This window comes from Sminthopsis crassicaudata, chromosome 6 (assembly GCF_048593235.1).
Source record: "Sminthopsis crassicaudata isolate SCR6 chromosome 6, ASM4859323v1, whole genome shotgun sequence".
NCBI lineage: Eukaryota > Metazoa > Chordata > Mammalia > Dasyuromorphia > Dasyuridae > Sminthopsis > Sminthopsis crassicaudata.
The window spans coordinates 798,710-811,748 of record NC_133622.1 but is presented as its reverse complement, the minus strand read 5'-3'; the positions used below and the strand labels follow the sequence as shown (position 1 = coordinate 811,748).

Below are 13,039 nucleotides of genomic sequence, written 5' to 3'. Positions count from 1 at the left end.
TTAAACAACAAAAAGAATGGAGGATCAGCAGCTACTGGGAGATCAGCAGCTACCGGAGGATCAGCAGCTTCTGGAGGATCAGCAGCTACTGGGAGATCAGCAGCTACTGGGAGATCAGCAGCTACCGGAGGATCAGCAGCTACTGGAGGATCAGCAGTTACTGGAGGATCAGCAGCTTCTGGAGGATCAGCAGCTACTGGGAGATCAGCAGCTTCTGGAAGATCAGCAGCTACTGGAGGATCAGCAGTTACTGGAGGATCAGCAGCTTCTGGGAGATCAGCAGCTACCGGAGGATCAGCAGCTTCTGGAAGATCAGCAGCTACCGGAGGATCAGCAGCTTCTGGAAGATCAGCAGCTACTGGAGGATCAGCAGCTTCTGGGAGATCAGCAGCTACTGGGAGATCAGCAGCTTCTGGAAGATCAGCAGCTACTGGAGGATCAGCAGTTACTGGAGGATCAGCAGCTTCTGGGAGATCAGCAGCTACCGGAGGATCAGCAGCTTCTGGAAGATCAGCAGCTACCGGAGGATCAGCAGCTTCTGGAAGATCAGCAGCTACTGGGAGATCAGCAGCTACTGGGAGATCAGCAGCTACTGGGAGATCAGCAGCTACTGGGAGATCAGCAGCTACTGGGAGATCAGCAGCTACTGGAGGATCAGCAGTTACTGGAGGATCAGCAGCTTCTGGGAGATCAGCAGCTACCGGAGGATCAGCAGCTTCTGGAAGATCAGCAGCTACCGGAGGATCAGCAGCTTCTGGAAGATCAGCAGCTACTGGAGGATCAGCAGCTACTGGAGGATCAGCAGCTTCTGGGAGATCAGCAGCTACTGGGAGATCAGCAGCTACTGGGAGATCAGCAGCTACTGGGAGATCAGCAGCTACTGGGAGATCAGCAGCTACTGGAGGATCAGCAGCTACCGGAGGATCAGCAGCTACTGGAGGATCAGCAGTTACTGGAGGATCAGCAGCTTCTGGAAGATCAGCAGCTTCTGGAGGATCAGCAGCTACTGGGAGATCAGCAGCTACTGGAGGATCAGCAGCTGTCAAGCTCCTGCTCTGCTGGATCCAGATGCATTCTCTTTGATAAAGCCTAAGTCTTGGTTTGGGCTTTAACTTGAGGTGACTTAGGAGAAGCGACTTCCCTGCTTTGGCTCCAGTTCTTGGTGTGGGTAATGAAGGATTGGTGTATCTGGTAATCGGCACTCCCCCAAAGCCCTCACCTTCATGAGCTACATCCCAGGGTCCCCTCGGCTCGAACAGCCTAAGGGGGAAGATGTGCCATCCCTGCGTCCTTTCTCTGGGAGCCCGTAGGGCTCTGCTCCTTACCTGGAGAGATGTCACTGTGGACAGGTCTTTGAGTTTCCCTTCTTCATCTTTTAAGTTATATCCCTCAGGCCTCTTATCCCGTTCCGTAACCTTCCATAATTTGATAGTTTTATCTGAAAAAGTCATTAAGATCAACAGTGAAATACTCATTTTTTACTTCTATCAGATAATCTTTCAGCATTTTAGGCTCGTGGATTTACAGCTAGAGGGGACTGATGCAGGCATCAGCTTCTTGTCCTACAGACAGGAAGTAAGGTCACCCGAGGGAATGACCCCCCACTAATTCCCCCCCAAGGATTCAGAGCGAGGTCCTCGGAGGCCAGGCTGGCATCCTTTCTCAGTACAATTTCTGAGGTGGTTTGTGAATGCCTCCCTGAAAGGGCTCTCCTGAAGCCAATCGCTTCATTTATTTCATCTATTTAACAATATCTCATTTTTCAATATATTAAGGACTTGGGATTGTATTTACCTGAGGGGTCCCCACCCAAGAAAGACCATAACCTTTCTGTAGATGATTTCACAAATTCCAGGGCCCAAACCGTTTGATATTTTCCAGTTTTGTATGTCGTCATTAGCGTCTCCACCGGCTTTTCCCAATGACGCTCACAAGGTTTGTTTGTAGGTATGGCAGGTAGGTTTCCATCAGGGAACTCTCCTTCCGGAGGGTGGGGAAATATCACCCCGGCAGGGATAAACCTTCCCCTGATATCGCCTTGACCTTCCAGCCCTTCTCCCAATGAACGTAAAGTTCTGAGGGTCAGGATTATCGCCTTTTGAAAATTTCTCTATGCTGTCCCCAGCCCAGGGCCTGGCTAACTCCCCGAGGAGCTCGGCCTCTACTTCTCACGTTTTCTTACACAAAGGCAAGGAGCATCAGCAGGGGAACCATTTATTTACAAATCGCTGATGGATTTTAGGGATAACACTAGCTGGATTGTCTTCAGAATCCCACTGGGGGCCACAAAGAGACGGGGAAATATGGGAACAGACGGACCTTTTGCCTGTCAGTTCCCCGGCCTTACCATTTGTGGACAAGAGCGAGTGGGCCGCATTCTGCTGGGGGAGCCATTTAATCTTGTTAATTTTCTCTTCGATCTCCAAGCTCTTCAGATAGTCAAACTCCGGCTCGTGGCTCTGGAAAGTGCTGTAAACATTGTACTCGCCCTGGCTGTGCGGTTCATTCTTGCTCTGAGAAGAAGGAAGCATCAGAAAGCTGAAGGGTCTCCCACAGCACGGGGACAATGACGCATTTAGGAACGCGGCTCGGAAAAGTTGTCACCGGGAAGCCCCTGACTGTCAAGCATGCACTCGGGCAAAATTTCCCATAGGGCTCCACTGTACAAATCAGAATTTCAGAGGCCTTTGAGAGAGAGCATCCCGCCTTTGGGGCCAGGGCACTCTCTCTTTCCTCTACACGGCGTCATCGGCCGCTCGCCTCACGCCGCTCACACACGGGATGTCACTCTCGCGTGTGTCCCCTCATGTCCCCGCACTCAGCTGACAGCCTCCGCGCCCTCGCTCGGGCCTCGCCGCGGCCTCCGCGCCCTCGCTCGGATCTCGCTCGGACCTCGCCGCGGCCTCTGCGCCCTCGCTCGGACCTCGCTCGGACCTCGCCGCGGCCTCTGCGCCCTCGCTCGGACCTCTTCACGGCCTCCGCGCCCTCGCTCGGACCTCTTCACGGCCTCTGCGCCCTCGCTCGCCCTCGCTCGGACCTCTTCACGGCCTCTGCGCCCTCGCTCGGACCTCTTCACGGCCTCTGCGCCCTCGCTCGGACCTCGCCACGGCCTCTACGCCCTCGCTCGCCCTCGCTGGGGCCTCGCCGCGGCCTCTGCGCCCTCGCTCGGACCTCACCACGGCCTCTACGCCCTCGCTCGCCCTCGCTCGGACCTCGCCACGGCCTCTGCGCCCTCGCTCGGACCTCACCACGGCCTCTACGCCCTCGCTCGCCCTCGCTCGGACCTCGCCACGGCCTCTGCGCCCTCCCTCGGACCTCGCCACGGCCTCTGCGCCCTCCCTCGGACCTCACCACGTATGTCTCCTCATGCCCCCGCACTCCGCTGATGGCCTCTGCGCCCTCCCTCGCACCTCACCACGGCCTCTACGCCCTCGCTCGCCCTCGCTGGGGCCTCGCCGCGGCCTCTGCGCCCTCGCTCGGACCTCGCTCGGACCTCGACACGGCCTCTGCGCCCTCGCTCAGACCTCACCACGGCCTCTACGCCCTCGCTCGCCCTCGCTGGGGCCTCGCCGCGGCCTCTGCGCCCTCGCTCGGACCTCGCTCGGACCTCGACACGGCCTCTGCGCCCTCGCTCAGACCTCGCCACGGCCTCTACGCCCTCGCTCGCCCTCGCTGGGGCCTCGCCGCGGCCTCTGCGCCCTCGCTCGGACCTCGCTCGGACCTCGACACGGCCTCTGCGCCCTCGCTCAGACCTCACCACGGCCTCTACGCCCTCGCTCGCCCTCGCTCGGACCTTGCCACGGCCTCTGCGCCCTCCCTCGGACCTCACCACGTATGTCTCCTCATGCCCCCGCACTCCGCTGACGGCCTCTGCGCCCTCCCTCGCACCTCACCACGGCCTTTGCACCTCTCACTCAGAGATGAACAATCTACTTAATTTTCTTTTCCTCAGTTGGAAGACAGTGATTCCAAAAAACTCACTGAGCTAATCGAGAAGCCTGAAGAAGCTAGGTCAGATGGAGGGGGTTCGCTTCCTGTGGCACAGGAGAGTATACATGGGTAAGAGCAGAACCGATGCTCAGTTCTCACTCGGCCGCCAGTTACTTAACCTCCAGGAGTTTCCTCTGAAAACTAAGGGGATGGGCCTCGGGTAAGACCCTTTCTGGGTTCCATTTTCTGGAAGATTTCCAATTTACAGAACAAAAGCAGCTTCTCTGTCCCAGCTGTTTTCCCCTTGATATTTCAGTGAAAGCCCAGGTGGAGAAGGGCGCCTTTTGGACTCTGGGATCCAAGTTCCCAGGACGAGGTCTTTGGGGCCTGTCTCTTTGTTTTCTCCCTGAGTCCAGCTGACATAATTGGCTCTATGGTCACAGAAATGTTCCAGTGTCACATCAAACATCATCTGGGCCCTCGCCTGTCTTACCCGGCTGACAGCAATCGTCACGATGGGAAAAGAGCAAAATGATCATTCTCCTCACGGGCAAATACCTGCTTTAGAAAATGCAAGCCATGTGGCTTCTTGAGTAGATTCAGAAACCATCCCGTCTGTAAACTGACCCGGGAGAGCCGGCCTGGAGCAGCCAAGATTCGGAGGCAAAGAGGCTCCAATGAGTGTTTAGGGAGGAAGGAGCCTTGCAAGGGCAAGGGTGGGAACCGCGAGGGATTTGAGGTCATTTAGCCAAGCATCTTTATGTTAAAGCAGCAGGAACCTGACTTCAGGGAAGGCAATAACCAGACATCTTATCAGATCAGGGAGGTTTAGTCCATCAAATGTTCATTGATTTCACTCTAAATTAATTTAGATTTAAACCCTAAAAATGAAAAATTAAGTTTAAAAAAATGATCGTCTTAAGACTTTTCTGTTCAGTCATTTCGGTCATATCTGACTATGAGCCCATTTGGGATTTTCGTGGCAGAGTTACTGCCAAGTTATTTACCACAGGTTGAGGGGTTCAGATTTTCAGTGTTGTCTTAGGTGGGAGTCGATGGATACGCCAAGCATGTGGGCAGCCAGCACTCTCTGGGTTTGCTACTTTCATAGGGCTGGGGAGGCTGCCACTGGGTCCCTATATCGGATACTCATTTGGGTATTTATTCAACATCATTTCTCATGCAGCAGCCACGGTGTTGGGCACTAATATGGGCACAAAATGGCCCAGTCTTTGCCATCAAGGACGCAAGTCTGAAGGACGTGGCTCGTCAACAGTGAGATGATTCAGGCCGGTTCCTGTGACCGAGAGCCATCTACACTCTTTTTGTTGTTTGCTTGCTTTGGGGTTTCCCTCATTTTGTTTCTTTTTGATCTGATTGTTCTTATGCAGCAGGATAATTGTATAAATATATATATATACGTATATTGGATTTAACATATATTGTACCATGTTTAACATATATTGGGTTATTTGCCATCTAGTTGAGGGGGTGGGGGAAGAGGGGAACATTTCGAACACAAGATTTTGCAAGGGTTAATGGTGAAAACTTACCCATGCATATGTCTTTTTTTTTTTTAATTTTTATTTTATTTTATAATTATAACATTTTTTGACAGTACATATGCATGGGTAATTTTTTACAACATTATCCCTTGCACTTACTTCTATTCAGATTTTTTCCCTTCCTCCCCCAACCCCCTCCCCCAGATGGCAAGCAGTCTTATATATGTTAAATATATTACAGTATAATTTAGATACAATATATGTGTGTAGAACCGAATTTTTTGTTGCACAGGAAGAATTGGATTCAGAAGGTAAAAATAACAGTTTACATTCATTTCCCAGTGTTCCTTTTCTGGATGTAGCTGGTTCTGTCCATCATTGATCAATTGGAATTGGATTAGCTCTTCTCTATGTTGAAGAAATCCACTTCCATCAGCATACATCCTCGTACAGTATCATTGTTGAAGTGTATAATGATCTTCTGGTTCTGCTCATTTCACTCGGCATCAGTTGATGTAAGTCTCTCCAAGCCTCTCTGTATTTCTCCTGTTGGTCATTTCTTACAGAACAATAATATTCCATCACATTCATATACCATAGTGTAGCAAGCTGTCGTCTCTAGAAACTGCCGGATCGCTCTCTGGGAAGAGATCTGCTGTGTCTTCTACTCAAATCTCTCCAACAGATTCTTCTTCCTGTAACGAACCGTTGTCTCCAGGCAGTTGCTGTTAACTCTTGTCCAGAGAAGTGACTTCCCTTCCTCAGAGAGCCCCGTCAAGCCTGATGCAATGCAGAGTCTTTTTTTTATCTCTGGGAGTCCTCTCTTTTATTCTCCCAGAGAATGGGCGTGGGATAATGCAAGGGCTTCTGGGAAGAACCACCTCAGCCAATGAGCCTGCTCCTTCCATCAAGTCAACCTGAGTTCTCACCTTGTAATTGTCCAACCTGAATTCTCACCTTGTCACTATCCAGACAACCCGAGTTCTCACCTAGTAATCCCAACACCATAGTTTACCCAACCATTCTCCAACTGATGGGCATCCATTCATCTTCCAGCTTCTGGCCACTATGAAAAGAGCTGCCACAAACATTTTGGCACAGACAGGACCCTTTCCCTTCTCTAGTAGTTCCTTGGGGTATAAGCCCAGTAGTAGTATGGCTGGGTCAAAGGGTATGCACATTTTGATAACTCTTTGGGCATAATTCCAGATTGCTCTCCAGAATGGTTGGGTTCTTTCACAACTCCACCAACAATGCATCAGTGTCCCAGTTTTCCCACAGCCCCTCCAACATTCATCGTTATTTTTTCTGTCATCTTAGCCAATCTGACAGGTGTGTAGTGGTATCTCAGAGTTGTCTTAATTTGCATTTCTCTGATCAGTAGTGATTTGGAACACTCTTTCATATGAGTGGAAATAGTTTTAATTTCATCATCTGAAAATTGTCTGTTCATATCCTTTGACCATTTATCAATTGGAGAATGGCTTGATTTCTTATAAATTAAAGTAAATTCTCTGTATATTTTGGAGATGAGGCCTTTATCAGAACCTTTAACTGTAAAAAATTTTTCCCAATTTGTTATTTCCCTTCTAATCTTGTTTGCATTAGTTTTGTTTGTGCAGAAACTTTTTAATTTGGTGTAATCAAAATGTTCTATTTTGTGATCAATAATGGTCTCTAGTTCTCCCTTGGACACAAACTCCTTCCTCCTCCACAAGTCTGAGAGGTAAACCATCCCATGTTCCTCCAATTTATTTATGATTTCGTTCTTTATGCCTAAATCTTGGACCCATTTTGATCTAATCTTAGTATGTGGTGTTAAATGTGGGTCCATGCCTAGTTTCTGCCATACTAATTTCCAGTTTTCCCAGCAGTTTTTGTCAAATAATGAATTCTTATCCCAAAATTTGGGATCTTTGGGTTTGTCAAAGATTAGATTGCTACTTTTATTCACTATCTTGCCCTGTGAACCTAACCTATGCCACTGATCAACTAGTCTATTTCTTAGCCAATACCAAATGGTTTTGGTGACTGTTGCTTTATAATATAGCTTTAAATCAGGTACACTTAGACCACCTTCCTCTGACTTTTTTTTCATTAGTTCCCTTGCAATTCTCGACCTTTTATTTTTCCATATGAATTTTGTTGTTATTTTTTCTAGGTCATTAAAATAGTTTCTTGGGAGTCTGATTGGTATAGCACTAAATAAATAGATTAGTTTGGGGAGTATTGTCATCTTTATTATATTCGCTCGGCCTATCCAAGAACACTGAATGTCTTTCCAATTATTTAAATCTGACTTTATTTTTGTGGCAAGTGTTTTGTAATTTTGCTCATATAATTCCTGACTCTCCTTTGGTAGATATATTCCCAAATATTTTATACTATTGACTGTTATTTTGAATGGAATTTCTCTTTGTATCTCTTGCTGTTGGATTGTGTTGGTAATGTATAAAAATGCTGAGGATTTATGTGGATTTATTTTATATCCTGCGACTTTGCTAAAATTCTGAATTATTTCTAATAGCTTTTTAGCAGAGTCTTTGGGGTTCTCTAAGTATACCATCATGTCATCTGCGAAAAGTGACAATTTGATTTCTTCATTTCCTACTCTAATTCCTTGGATCTCTTTCTCGGCTCTTATTGCCAAGGCTAGAGTTTCTAGTACTATATTGAATAGTAATGGTGATAGTGGGCAACCTTGTTTCACTCCTGATCTTACAGGGAAAGGTTCCAGTTTATCGCCATTACATATGATGTTTACTGACGGTTTTAAATATATGCTCCTTATTATTTTAAGGAATAGTCCATTTATTCCTATACTCTCAAGCGTTTTTAGTAGGAATGGATGTTGGATTTTATCAAATGCCTTTTCTGCATCTATTGAGATGATCATATGGTTTTTATTAATTTGATTATTAATATAGTATGCATATATCTTGAAAATAAAAAAGCTTTCATTTAAAAAAAAATTCAACCCCCCCCCCCAAAAAAAAAAAAAAAGCAAGATATAACTTGAGGAGGAGAAACATTTCCCAATGCACAGGATCCATTGCAGAGCCGTATGAGGGCAAAGGAGAGGGCTGGAAGAAGGGCTACAGGAAATATGGAGAGGAGGAGGTCTCATCTGCCAGGGGGTGTCACTGAGGGCTTCACGGACCAGGTGCCAGGAGAGATGGGTCGGATGGAAGGGACGATGCCAAGAGGCACAGAAGGAAACCATGGCTGCCGCGGCGGGGAAAGAGTCAGCCCCGTGGCGCGTGGGTGGAGAAAAAGCTCGGCCGCTCCTTTGTGCCAGGACTCAGAGGGACTCTTGGGCTGGGTCACAGCCACGGCTGTGGTGGTGGGCAGTGTGGGAAGTGTCATCTGCCACGTGTCAGTGGGAGGGGGGGCTCAGTACCAGGGCCGAGGATTTCACAGAGCCCATCCATTCACATGCCTTTAAGACAATTAGGGCCGGCCACCGAGGCAAAGCCAGACCTGGGACGCTCCAGGGCAGGAGAAGGAAGAGACTGAAACACTGAGTTCCCAAGGAGAAATGGCTCTGGAAGGGGGATAGGTGTGTGGCCCAGCTCCGGGGCAGGAGGCAGCACAGCTCAGTGGTTAGAATTATCCTCTGAGCCCTGGATTCTAGCCGCATCTTTAGGTGAACCTGAGGAAGCCCCCCCCCCCCCCCCCCCCCCCCAGTGACTCTCCTGAGACCTTGGGTTTCAGGGAAGGTGCTGAAGGAGAGGGAGTTTCTCAGTGAAATCCCAGGCTGTGTAAAGTAAACAAGAGGAGGTGTTAGGGAAGGCTGCGTGCAAGACAGCTCTCCTCCCCGGGCGCCTGTCCTGTGCTAGAACGTGGAGCCATTCCCAAGAGCTGGTGCTCCGGTGCGGGCTAAATTTGGCAGGGGCTTTCCGAACTGACTTGGGCTTGATTTAGGCTAACAGCCCTGAAGCTAAGACTCTGCCCTTCACCCCAGGGAAACATTCAGGAGCCCCAACCGCTCCATTCCCAGTCTCTCGGGTAATAATTTTACATTTCCCCCTTTTATTTTTAGTTTGTGGGACTAACGTCCCAGGGACACAGAGGACAAGAACCATTGTAACTTCTTTCTGAAGCTTAAGAAAATTTGAGCCCAATTCTGGCAGAGCCACCTTGAACCCAGGACCTCTGGCTCTCTGACTCCAATCTTGCCTGACCACAAACACCAGGAAGCTTAGGTGTTATATTCCTGATCCACAGGCAGAAAAGTCTGAGGCAGTCAAAGGGAAAGGGCTAGAACAAGGGCTTGAGGGGGCCAGGGTTCTCGAGAGCCCCGTGCCTCCCTCTGGGTGTCAAGAGGAATTAAGCCAAAACAAGATGAAGAAGGAGAATTAAGCCATCTGCTGCCCTCATGCACGGCCCTGCCCTCCCCGGCCCAAACCCACAGGCCCCACGCTACGTACCTCTGGTTCCCTTTGGAATATGACAACCCGGCCCCCCTTGTCCCCAGTAGCCAACAGTTCTCCCGTGTGGTTGAACTCGACTGTAGAAATAATATCAGCTGTGGAGAGGAAAACAAACAAGAAAGGCCTTTGTTAAAATGACGCCAGAGGATGGAAGAGGTCTCCATCTTGTCTGCTCTCTCCCTCCCCATGAATGGCCCCAAACATGGCCACGGCTTGGTTCTGAGAGGGAAAGGGGCTTCCCCAAGCTACAAAGGGCTCTCGTCACCACGGCCATGTGGGGGGGAGGTCACCAGTGGAGGGCCCTTCTCTCCCCCCCCCCATACCTGAAGGATCCGAAGGGGAGAGAGGCCATCCCTTTCCACCGGTGGGGGAGCCCGTCTGCCCTGACACCAATAAATGTCTGATGTCTGTCATGGGGACAGAGTGGGGAGATGCTGGTTACCAGGCGGGATCGCCAGGAAGAGTGGGCGCCAATGACCCGGAGGAGGCTGGGCCGGGATCGATCCCAGCCCTGGAACGGCCGCCATCAGAAAAGGGCTTGTGGGACACTCCCCTGGGCCCAGGAGCGCAAAAGGAGAAACAAATGGGAATGGAGGGGGTGGGGTTCAAGGAATCGGCTTCCCTGAAGACACAGAACTTCTGAAATCAAATCCAGCAAAAGCCCAGCAGGGACCTGTGGAGGACAGGACGACTCCACCACGGAAGCTGCTCTGGCCACTGGCTGAGAACGATTTTTTGGCGTTACAGTCTGCAGAGCGCTTTATAAACATCCTACAACCCCCCTGGGAGGTAGGGTGCTGCTCTCACCCCCTCTGTACAGCCAAGGAAACTGAGGCAAGCACAGGATTTTCTGCTTGTTGTCCAGAGCCACCCAGCTGCTAAGGGTTTGAGGCAGCATTAGAACTCAGGTCCTGTAGATGCTGGCTCCACTGCACCCCTAGCAGCGCACAGATGCATTTCATGCCGCAGGGATGGGTCCTAGAAGACGGCTTTCCCTATTTTAGGATCCTAGGATGTGACCGAATGAGCACAAGGAAGCTGGGGGCACCATGGTGCCCAGAAGAGTCTCCTGGAATCAGTCAGACTCCTCTTCCCACGTTCAAATCCAGCCACAAAGCCTTCCTAGCCATGTGACCCTGGGCAAGTCACTTAACACAGTTTGCCTCAGTTTCCTCCTCTGTAAAATGGTCTAGTGAAGGAAATGGCCAATCGCTCCAGTATCTCTGCCAAGAAAACCCCATCTGGGGTGACAGAGTAAGACATGACTGAAATGACTGAAGAGCCACAAAAAGGAGCGCGGGAGGTGATAGAAGCCCTGGTTCCCCTCACAAGCCGTCATTAAGAAAGCACTTCCCCTGTCTATGCCTCAGTTCTCCTTCTATGGAATGAAAGGCAGGGACGAGATGATCAGAAGGTGGCCGAGTTCCAAGAAGGCGGAACTGGGGAGCCCAGGCAGAGTTTCCAGAGGCCGTGACCAATGGGCTCCAGATGGGGACAATTATCCCCTAATATCATACACTGTCCCGCAAATTTGAGCTGTCCAAAGTGGGGCGACCAGCAGGGGCTCGCTCTTCTCCCTTGAGGGGCCGCTGGCTGGGAAAGCTGCAGAGGGATGACCCGTCATGGAGACCCTGTGGCCTCTGGGGTCAGTTCCAGCTCTATGTGCTGTGCCCCACGTCTAACGGTTTTATTATGAGGGACAGCTGAAAGGAACATGAAAAGTACCAGAAATAAGAGGCATACCAGGCCATAAATGCGGCCCTACGCCATTATCAGGACCCAGACATAAGGAAGAGGGACGGTCAGTCCTAGTCCATTCCGCTTCGCTCAAAACTGAGAAGATGCTGCTCCTAGTCTCCGGGTTCCCTGCCCGGGCCCGTCCATTTTCCCTGCAGTCTCCGGGTAATTTGGTGTGGAAAGGCCATTAGTCATCCATCTGTCTTTTTCAGACGCACACACACAGATCACAAACACCATCAACAGGGACACCTTTCAACGCAGACGGTAACAACGTGGCCCGTGGCTCAGAGCAGGGAATCAGAAGTGCCCCTGCCCACGAGAGGGGGGGTCACGGGTAAAAAGCTGGAAGAAACCCACAGAAACCATCCAGTCTGATACCTCAGTGCCCAGACGAGGAACCCAAGACCCAGCGGGCATTCGTGACACTCTATGGGCCAATAAGGGGCAGAGGAGGGTTTTAAGGAGGCCCTTTGGGCCAAATCCAATTATCTCTCCTCAACAGGAAATCACAGTACTGACGAAAGAGGTGAACTTGATAGAAAAGGGTTTTTTTTTTAATTGCCATGCAGCCCCATAATCTGGCACCAGCCCATAGCGGACTGGCTCCCTTTCCTTGGAGGCTCTGCAACGTCATTTAGGGACTGAGGGGGCCGGAACAAAGAATCTCCCAGTGCTGTCCAGCTCCCATAGCCCAGGATTCTATCCATATGTGCATCCTGATGATAATGGTGACAGCAAGAGTGACTGGGGTGTGGCGAGCGCTTTACAAATGCCTCATCGGAGCTTTGCCATGATTTGGAAACTGGGGGACACGGAAGTTAAGGTCCCACGGCTAACGGAACCCACTTCTTCCTGGCCCCAGGGCCCTGGCTGAATCCCCAGCTCAGGCTGCCTGTTTAATTCAATCCAACAGCAATTTAGATTTGAAGCATTTCCCATGTGCAGGCTCCTGCTCGGTCCCAGGAGGCAAAGTCGAAAAATGGCAGTCCCTGTCAAAAACGAGTTTGGAACCAAATGTTCCATGGAAACTGGAGGGCTGCAGGGTAATCACACAGACATCACACGTGCACAGAGACACACACACATGCACATGTACACAGACACACACATGCACGTATACAGACACATCTCTACACACTCGTCTGGTCACCGGAGGCTGAGAACTAAACATGGACTCAGGAAGACGACGCTAAAATGTCTAGGAGCCCACAGTCAAGCCGCAAAGCTGTTCCCGGCCTCTTATTCATTTGTAAAATGGGGATAAATGTGAAGATAAAATGAAATGAAATACAGGATGGGCTTTGCAAACCTTAAAGCCTTATGTATATGCTGGCTATTAAAACTACCTGCACACACACACACACACACATATATACACATGCCAAATATACATATAAACATATATAATACATATACACAGAGATAAATTCA

General features: G+C 50.0%; 1 protein-coding gene across 5 annotated transcripts in view; it reads right to left on the bottom strand.

Moving 5' to 3' along the window:
* PPP2R2C (protein phosphatase 2 regulatory subunit Bgamma) overlaps positions 1–13,039 on the bottom strand; it is a 312,010-nt gene that overhangs the window by 60,929 nt on the left and 238,042 nt on the right. For all 5 annotated transcript variants that reach the window (XM_074276435.1, XM_074276438.1, XM_074276436.1 and 2 more), the window contains 3 exons: positions 9,866–9,963; positions 2,348–2,513; positions 1,326–1,438 (listed from right to left, as the gene is read on the bottom strand). In XM_074276435.1, the coding sequence (XP_074132536.1) occupies positions 1,326–1,438; positions 2,348–2,513; positions 9,866–9,963 (377 nt within the window). The remainder of the gene's footprint in view (positions 1–1,325; positions 1,439–2,347; positions 2,514–9,865; positions 9,964–13,039) is intronic.